Here is a 9688-nt window from a genome sequence, read left to right as displayed (position 1 = left end):
ACTAAAGTGCTCCTGACTTAAGTGTTATGACTTTTATTTTAGTCCTACTTTCGTAAAATCAGATTTGAACCATCATGTCCTCATCTAAAAAAATACGTTTTAAGGAGCTTGACCTTTGACCCCTCAGGGCCTTAAATACTCTGAACTCAATCAGTGAAATATCAACCTTTTTTCTGTAACACAAGAAAAGTAAAAAAAATTATGATTTCACTCATTTTGTAACATTTCTCTCTTTGTTTATTTCATCAGTCGTGTCAGATCAGCAACACAAACAATACAAGCATTTTAATCCGATGTGTCTGAACTTGTGAGAAACTCAATATGCCGATGACACTCTCTTTTTCCTGCTTCATTTTTAAACACCACATCCTCTCACATAGCCGCTCAGGTCCTGGCCCTGGCAGCGATTTCTCCAAGCCACCCTGAAACAGACAGAGGGAGGTCTCGTTATTCATCGTCTTTCCAAGTCAAAGGTCAATGAACTTAAAACAATCTGTGTTTCAGTCACATGATCAAATCTTACCAGGCGCCGATGCCGTTGGGATCCCTGACCACACGTTTGGCACAGTTGATTGCTGTGACGACGTTATCAGTCAGGAGCTCTGAGAAGGAAAATAAAGAAAATCTTGATTTCAATGTTTCTTAACAAAACAACACGTCATGAGTTGCCTTCGTTTTTGTATTTCTTTGTTGTTCTCCTTCTTATATTTCTAGTTTATTTGTAAGTTTCTTAGGTCCTCCTTGTGTCTTGTGTTGTATTCCTTCTGTGTTTTCTAGTCTATCTTGTTTCCTGTTAAATTTAGTAGTTCTTGATCCCTGAGTGCCTGGTTTGGTTTAGTTTCTTGCCCTTGTGTGTTTCCCTCCATTTTGATTGCACTCATTTGTTTCACCTGTGTCCTGTGTTCCACACCTGTTGCTTATCACCCTGTGTATTTAGTTTCCCTGTGTCCCCTCTCCTGTGTCAGTGCATTGTCTTTCCCTGCATGAGTATGTCCGTGTGTTCCGCGTGTTCTCAGTGTCTCCCTTTGGATTTGTTTGAAAAAGTATGTTTTTGTTTATTTTTTGTGTTTATTAAAACTATTTGTTAATCTGCACTTGGGTCCTCTTCTGAATTTGTCCTTACGTGACACAACAGACCCTTCAAATCTCAACATAGAGTTCTTTATAACAAAAAATTAGATTTTTAAAAAAATAAAAAGCATTCTTTCTTTGAGAGAGACCTGTTTCTTCCTGATAAATAGTGTTGCCTCAATAACAAAGCATTGGGCTGCTTTTGTGGCTGCTGAAGTTGTGCACATGACACTAAAAGAGATCACACAGAGGGTTTAGAAGTTGGGGTTCTACGAGGTATTTATCAGTAGTAGTTGCTTTTGTGCACACTAAACCTGTGCACACGAGACAAGACGACACTGTCTAATTCACAAAGCACACAGAAAAGGTTAAATGCATCACAAACTGCCCTGCAGAGCAAACAGGGTCTCATATTTAAAAAATCCATCATGCATCCATTGAGGCAGAATTGGCTCGTTTTTATGCATCACTACAAAAAACGTCTCATTCTCAGAAAACACCAGTAGTGAATTCTTTACCATCTACTTAGAGTTGGAGGTATTTACCCAAAGCTGTGTACACAAAGTCTGTTAATATTACTTTGACATCACTATTAGTATAAAGACAAGAGGTTAGATCAGTCTGGGCTTGTGTGTCTAACATGAGTTTGGTCCTGCTGGAGGTTTCTGCCTGTTAAAGGAAGTTTGTCCTTGCCACTGTAACTTGCTAAATGCTGCAAAGTGCTCTGCTCATGGTGGATTAAGATAAGATCAGACTAAGTCCTGTCTGTAAGATGGGACTGGATCTTGTCCTTGATGTTAGGTCTTTGTTAATAATAGAACATAGTGTACGGTCTAGACCTGCTCTGTTTGGAAAGGGTCTTGAGGAGAACATTTGTTGGGATTTAAGCTTGGGAGGATATGAGTTCACTCTGCACAGCACAGAGTGGAGATGCTGACAGCTCATATCTGCCCAATCAGATGCAAAACAAGAGCAAACTGCACAGAGCCAAAAAACGTTAACTATATTTGTGCTTGAATATCATCAGGCCAGCATGTAGGTTGTCAATACTGACCGCTGCATCTGATGTTGCAGGCGTTGGACGTGGGAGTGCCATTGTCACACCAGTAGCGGCTGTTGATCTGGAAGATGCCGTAGTCGGCGGATCCGTCAGTGTTGTGGTTGGTGGCCTGGGTGTTGTAGTGGGACTCCCACTCAGACAGACAAACCCTGCAGAGGAAAACAAAGTTAAATCAACCAAATGAAAAAAGAGTTGGAGTTGCAGCTGGTTTCCTTGAAATGACTCCCAGCCTGGTCAGATAACGTTTTCCCCTTAATTCAAGTGTTTGTGATAAGCTAACATGAACTGCTTTGGGCGATTCTCTGCAAAAGATTTGATAAAACCCAACAAATGTCAGAATCAGTCTATCATAACCAGCTGAAATAAGGAAAATACCAATCAGCCATTGATTAAAGAAAGAAATGTGTGCAGAGTCAAATATGAACAGGTTTCTTTTTCAATCTCATGTGCATAACATACTTCAAACAAACTGAAACTAACAGCCTCATTGCTTCAAATAACTTATAACTTCAATAGACGTAAAACATGCGTCTAAGATAAGAAGCTCCTATAGATATTTAGAGCTCAGTTGCATCATTCTAGTCCAATAGATAAAAGTTTAACTTGCTTATCTAGACTGGGAATGCAATGTTCAAATATTTGTCTCTATCTCAGTGCAAAAAGTCATAACAGTACATCCTCACTTTACTCTTTACTCTTCTTTCAAGGCCTACTTCAAATAAATGTTTTATAGCCATTATTGATCAGAACTATATCTGACACTTATTAAATGTGATGTTGCAGGGAGGAAGTCACTCACAGTCGGCCAGGCTGATGCCTTTGTACCCGTCCATCCCGTTCCTCTTCAGTATCCGGGCCCACTCGCAGCGCTCGAAGACCCTCGCACTGGCTACGGCCACCAACAACAGGAACACCAGACCTCTCATGGTTGACTCTGTGCAGGACTGAATGAGGACAGCTGCTGAAAGTCATCCTTTTATAGGTTGAGCAGTCACAAACTTCTGCTTTAAATGGTCAGCTTAAGGGAACTGTGTACTTTCCTAATTTCTGAGCAAAGCTTGGTCTTGTGAAATACTCTGTTTGTGTCCAGGTGCAGTGTGTTGTATAATCATGACACTGAAGACTGACAGACAGACAGGGGAATTCCAGATCTGTAACTGGCATGAGTTCACCACCAGTGCAGCCTGATAAACAGGAACTTGAAATGAAAGTGTCATTGGCAGAATTCTGGGAAGTAGAAGTTGTGTTTACTTTCACTTTGACAGTCAGAACATTATGTGCATGTCCTTGGTTCCTCATTTCTGTTTCAGTCGCTGACAGTCAATCAGTGGCAAAGCATGATTATTCATGTGGACTGTGCTGCTTGTGATATTGCATGTTTGTTCTTCTGCACATGGACTGTCTCAAAGAATGGGCTATAGTTAAACAGATATTACAGTTATATCCCAAAGCAAAAATGCTCTCAGAGTTCTGCAGCTCCGGACGATTTTTCTTGGTTTGATTGTGGAGACAAACTGTCAAAACCTCCACTCTCTTTCATGCACAGCTTCTTGACCAGGGCCCGTATGCACGTCCAGCCATTAGCAATGCAAACTAGCCGTCAGAAGCTCCACAAATTACAGTAAAAGTAATAACAACGATAAGTGGTAAGACTTACAGAGCTTTTATTAAAAGGTACTCAAAGACTCCTTACATGAAGTGCGAAAAAATACAGAACCCCCCCAAAAACAGGAAGTAGAAGTTTTGAGTTGATCTCTAAATGAGTGAAGAGAGTCAGAGTTGCAGATGTTTGGAGGGAGGGAGATCCAGTGAGTTGGGGCAATGATGGCAAAGGCTATGTTCCCCAAGGTGCAGTGCTGGGTCTAGGTAATGGGGGCAGGAGTTTGACATCTGAGGATCTGAGGCGGCGAGACCGGAAGTGGCGCTTGAGGAGGTCGGCCTGGTATGAGGACGCAAAGTTGTGGAGGGCTTGAGCAGGATCTCAAAGTGGATTTGGTGCTGCATGGGAAGCCAGTGGAGGTGCTGAAGGATGGGTGTGATGTGAACATTTTGTGTGGGTGGAGAGGATGGCAGGAGGGAAGGTTTTTGTGGGGATGTAGAGCCGGGTATCATCGGCATAGTGGTAAAACTGTAGTCCATGGTGTGGCCGAGGGGGAGCAAATAGAGGATGAAGGGGAGGGGACCAAGCAGTGAGCCTTGGGGGACACCATGTGTGATGGGGTGGTATGGGACTTGCAGTTATTGAGGAGCTGAACCAGTCATACCAATGCAATGAAGTGATCTGATTGGCAAATCTTGTCTTTTGTGTCCTGTGGAACATCATTTTGTATTTTCTTCTGTCCAATAAATTATCGGCCTCTAACTGGAATATTTTATTATCATTAAAGGCTGATTTATACCTCAGCGTCTCCCCTCCACTGGGGCTGACGCGGACATGAGCACCACATACTTCTGCGTTGATGTGTCCGTGTCGGGCAGCAATACTCTGCTGAAACACTTGAGGGCCGTGTGGTCTCTCTGACAGCCGGTCGCCTGCTTCCGGCCACGCTACGATCTCTGTTTACTTTTCCACAGAGATTCAGAGCGTGTTATGTTAATCTACAGCTGATACATGTTGCTGTTTATCATACAGACATGATTACATGAACAATAGAGAGGAAGAGATGAAATACACGGCCGATGTGCGGCCATTGTCCGGGATCCCGGAAGTGCTTTAAATGTGGGAAATACAATGCCGCTGAGCGGACCAATCACAGGGCTTGCGGTCCGCGTCGGCTCTACGGGTAGTTACATTTTGGAGGAGGTGCACGTCAGCTACGCGGACCCCCGGCATAGGGTATGCCGTCAATTCAACGCAGGATCATTAATCAGCCTTAGCTATTCCAATAAAACAGTTTTATCTGATGAAAACCACAAATAAAAGTTCCTTTCACTGACTAATTATCAAACCTACATATTGCGATATTGCAATCCAGAGAAGAAGAACAAGCTGCAACAAGCTGACGAGAGAGTAAAAATGGCGTCACCAGTGTGGATGTTTTCACTGTTTCAGAGAATAAAATGATTGCAATTTGAAAAAAATGCTGCAGGTATTCCAAAGGAGGAAAAAGTCCTAAATTTAACACAACAAATATATGCAGAGAGAAAATATGAAGCACCAATTAACCCTTGAGTGTTTATCAGAGACGATCCAAAGCTAAAGCATGAATGATGAACTCAGTGAACTTGCCTTTCTCTTCTTGCAGCACAGGAGAGCTCTGGTTCACAGGGACTAAATAAAGGACTGTGTGGTGTTTGATTTGCTCAAGGTTTGGCTGCCGTTCCTTGTTTTTCTCCACGGCTTCCAATTCATTATGAAACCAGCGCTGTGAGCTAGACTTCCATCTTTTCTTTCTCAGGTCAGAGCTGCAGATGCCTCTCAGTCATAATTGTTTGTTCATTACGTTGGCCTTGACTCACCCTGAATTTTAGTTTGATTAACTCGTAATGCTGTAAATTAAGATAATGACTATTTATCAATCCTTCTGTTGACACACCTTGGACTGATTGTGTCTCTGGCTGTCGGAGCTTGGATGCTTAACACAATATTCTACTGTTGCAACAATCAAACCATCACAACGTGAGTGGTCTGACTGAAATACACCAAAATAAAGATCAGACTTTTTGCTTTTAAGCTTGCGTTTTATTGTTTAGCTGTCAGATCAGGCAAAGAAAGAACAGAAGCGTTTTATTGTGCTGCATGTGAGAATGATATTTCGCTGATATCATTCTTCTTCATTATCAAAACGACATCCTGCCACGTACTGAGTTCGGTTCTCATTCTCACACTTTCCACAAGCCATCCTGAAACAGACAGAGAGACATTGTTTTACTCATCTTTCCCCAGTTAGAGGGTCCTTAAACAAACCACAATCTGTGATCCAGTCATGTGATCAGATCTCACCAGGCTGTGATGCCATTGGGGTCCTCGATGACTCGTTTGGCACAGGTGATCGCTGCGGTGATGTTATCAGTCAGAAGATCTGTGACAAAAAGAAAAATGGGTATAAATCTTATTTGTTAAAATGTCTTGTCGACATTACCGTCAATAACAACTACAGCAGTAACAGTTATTTATAATAATTACAAAAAAAATACAAAAAATGAATTAGAAAAAATATAATAATATTAAAATATGATACAATATTACATAATGAAAAATATATATATTATAATAATATTTCTTATCAACATTATTGTCAATAACAACAACAGCAGTATTAATTATTAATAACAATCATAAAAAAAATACAAAAATATAATTGTAAAATGTATAATAATAATAATAATAATAATAATAATAATAATAATAATAATAATAAAATATGATACAATGATAATACATTATAAAATATATATATATCATAATTACATTTCTTATCAATATTACTGTCAATAATAATAACACCAACAGTGGTAATAATTGTTATCAATAATTATAATATATATATATATATAATAAAAATAATAAGAAAAAATACTAATTATAATATTTTTTAAATATAATAAAATAATATGTATATATATATATATATATATATATATATATATATATATATATATATATATATATATATATATATATATATATATATATATATATAAAAATAATAATAATAATAATATCCCAGGTCAATAGCAAAGCACTCTCAAAATCCCTGGTCTTAACTGAACAGCTTTTAAAGCTGGCGCGTTTTTCTTTACTGACCGCTGCATTAGATTCTGCATGCTTTGTTTGTGGACGTTCCATCGTTACACCAGTAGCGGTTGTTGATCTGGAAGATTCCATAGTCGGTGGATTTGTTCTTGTTCTTGCTGTTTATTGCTTGAGTATTATAACTGGACTCGTACCAAGCAATACAAACCCCTGCAGAGATAAAATACAGAGCCTTCAAAATGTCTTAATCATAGGGTACCTGTTTGACATGTGGTAATAAGTTGGATAATGTATAGTGACTTGGTGGTTATGCTAACTAAAATCCTGACAAGGTGGACAAGACCCCTTTGCTACGTGTCTGATTCTTGTCCATCCTGTCAGGACTTAATGTCCTGTGACCAGCTGCTCACTGTACATTATCCCTGCACAGTTTAGGTTTCAGAATTATTCCTCATTCTAATCTTTTAAATCGTGAGGAATAAATTGTATGTTGCATCAATGTTTTAAAAACTGCATGTGAATGCCTTGTGGTAATGGTCCAGTGTCTGCACACTGACAGGCTGGTACTCACAGTCAGCCAGGCTGGCGCCTCCGTGTCCATCCATCCCGTCACCTCAGCTCTTTCGCCAACTCGCAGCGCTCGAAGACCTTCACGCTCGCCAAAGCCACCAACAGCAGGAACACCAGACCCCTCATGGTTGACTCTCTGCAAGACTGAATGTTTTACCGCTGGTGATAAATGTTCTTTTAAAGGCTGCAAAGCTCCACGCTTTTGCTTTCTTTTCTTTTGAATATAGTTATTTTTTACTGGTGTGTGCCATTTCACTGAGCCAGCTGTTCATTTCCCTTTTTACTTTATTTTCAGGCCCAGGGTGTTTTCAATTATAAATTAATAATAGACAGATTTGCTGGAACTTAAGGTGGACGTGTCTTCAAGAGTTTTCTGGTAAATAAAGCTATTTGTGTGCTTTCCCAATTTCTGATTCAAGCTTGGCCGTTTGAGCTGTTCTGTTTGAGTCCAATAAGATGTTTGTAGAACATGATTCTACATCTATGGTTCCTACTTGGGTTCAGTGATCTGATTGGTTAAGCAAAAGATAATACTTTATTTATTTTCAGACTCTGGTAAACTAACTTCAGAAGTATTAAATACATGATAGCTCTCTCAAAACCCATTTAGTGCTCAAGGTTAGTCTGCAGTTTTCACAGAAAGTTCCAACTGAAATGGTAGCATGTGTTTCTCTGTAGTTGTTCTTTTCCACTCCTCCAGAGCTTAAATGTCATTCGACAGCTCCTCTTGGTTTTGGAAAATGTGACAGGAATATTGTAAACGAGCATATTTGCTGTCTCCTGGCTTGTTCAAAATGTGTTTGAGTGCCTGCATTTTAAACATATCAGATGTTTTCATGTGAGCGTGTTTGTTTGTGGGACAAATCAATCATTTTAATTCTCTGGTCTGGTTTTTTTTAACGTCTCACAGCTCTCCTTAGCGCTAAACGACATCAACACTTAAAAAAAGTTGTAAAAGTTCCCGATCTGCCCGTCACTGCCGGTTCCCTTCTGAGACGTTTTATCATACCGGGCTGTAATCACACTCATAATGGAGTTCCTGAACTCCATTTGCTGCACTTACTTTCTTCATTCTCTGTCTGCGCTCTGTTTTCAGACTCTTCTTCATCAGAACGCCCTCACTCACCCTCCTCGCTCCGCTTCATCTCAAACCTGAAACACCGGCAGAGAATGCAATTAATCAGCCGGCCGAGCTGAAGGCAGCCAGATCAATTAAGCTGCACAGGGAGAGACCGGAGAGACCGAGGAGGAGGATGGATCCATCGGAGTCAGAGAGAGGGAGAACCTGGGGAGATGTTGAAACGGTGTAAACAAGGATGGAGGAGCAGGGAGGCAGGTTCCAGATACAGCTGAGGATTTCTGAAGAGCAGCATTGGTTTACTTCTCACTAAAAAACCTCTGTACAAGCTGCTGTTTGTTAGAGATAATGTCAGTGCTTGCACAAATAACATTAAAATGCATGCTCTAATAGCAATGCTCTCTTCTATTGTGGTCCAAAGTAAAACAGCTGATCATGTCATAGTATAAATACGAGTTCTCTGATGATTCAAAGAGTGTAGGAGTCCAAAGGTCAGTTGCACGCCACTCAGCGTGTTTGTTGAAGTGTTTAATCAGAAGTTAAATATAAACTTACGGCAAAACATAAGAACTGAGAGACAAGTCTCAAAACAGATCCAGAGGTTCTTTTTCATTTGTTGTTTTTTGTCCTGAGTTAAAATCTGTTAATGCAGAAAAAAAAAGCAAAAACGTGACAAACGCAACTCTCACAACACAATTTACACCAAACATGAATGTATGAATGTTTAAGCATTTGTGTCACAAAAATTTACAAGCCTGGAGGCTCTCTCTGTAATCTTAGATAAAAGCCCCAAATGGTAAAAACAAGATCAGACTACAGAATTGATCTGTTCATCTAATTTGAAATCACCGTCCATTATAACACCAAGATTGGTTACTGTGGGTTTCAAGTGATGTTGCAGGGGGCCCAGGTCCAATATGATGTTTGGAGTGATGGCATTGCATCTTGATTTATACCTTCAATCCAAGTGACAAGATACCGAGTAGACAACCATAATCAGAACAAAAGTAAAGAATTATTTTCAAATAAAGAGAAAGATGCAACGACGACTAATGCCTAAACGTCATGTGTGATTTATGTGATGATGAGCAGAAAAAAATGATATCTTGAATTGACTTCAACGTTACATTTATAACACAACACAAAGAGCTTTGTCATATAGTGTTTGTTTCGTCCACTTTAATGGCTTTCATTTTAACCATGGGGAAATAAA

At 39.8% G+C, this 9688-nt stretch overlaps 2 protein-coding genes across 2 annotated transcripts; both read right to left on the bottom strand.

The window, feature by feature from the left end:
* Nucleotides 1-211: 211 nt before the first annotated feature.
* On the bottom strand, nucleotides 212-3092 carry lyz (lysozyme). The gene is made up of 4 exons (XM_034710205.1): nucleotides 2931-3092; nucleotides 2126-2281; nucleotides 524-602; nucleotides 212-422 (listed from the first exon to the last, which is right to left on the bottom strand). The coding sequence occupies exons 1-4, from the start codon at nucleotides 3055-3057 to the stop codon at nucleotides 356-358; spliced, it is 429 nt and encodes a 142-aa protein (XP_034566096.1). The 5' UTR covers nucleotides 3058-3092; the 3' UTR covers nucleotides 212-355.
* A 2732-nt stretch (nucleotides 3093-5824) lies between these two features.
* Nucleotides 5825-8953, bottom strand: LOC117831233 (lysozyme C-like). Its single transcript, XM_034709830.1, is given in 5 exon segments — nucleotides 5825-5974; nucleotides 6075-6153; nucleotides 6879-7037; nucleotides 7399-7439; nucleotides 7441-8953. Coding segments are annotated over 5 exon segments (441 nt in total). The 5' UTR covers nucleotides 7524-8953; the 3' UTR covers nucleotides 5825-5895.
* Nucleotides 8954-9688: the final 735 nt, after the last annotated feature.

The sequence above is a fragment of the Notolabrus celidotus genome, chromosome 19, assembly GCF_009762535.1.
Source record: "Notolabrus celidotus isolate fNotCel1 chromosome 19, fNotCel1.pri, whole genome shotgun sequence".
Classification (NCBI taxonomy): Eukaryota; Metazoa; Chordata; class Actinopteri; order Labriformes; family Labridae; genus Notolabrus; species Notolabrus celidotus.
This window is presented reverse-complemented; position numbering and strand designations above follow the sequence as displayed.

Bases quoted from the DNA above. Each gene is read 5' to 3' on its own strand.
- lyz (XM_034710205.1), bottom strand. From the start codon at position 3,057: ATGAGAGGTCTGGTGTTCCTGTTGTTGGTGGCCGTAGCCAGTGCGAGG. The intron at 603-2,125 runs GTCAGTATTGAC...TTTCCTTCTCAG, and splicing joins CTGCAACATCAGATGCAGCG to AGCTCCTGACTGATAACGTC. The intron at 423-523 runs GTAAGATTTGAT...TGTCTGTTTCAG, and splicing joins CCCAACGGCATCGGCGCCTG to GGTGGCTTGGAGAAATCGCT.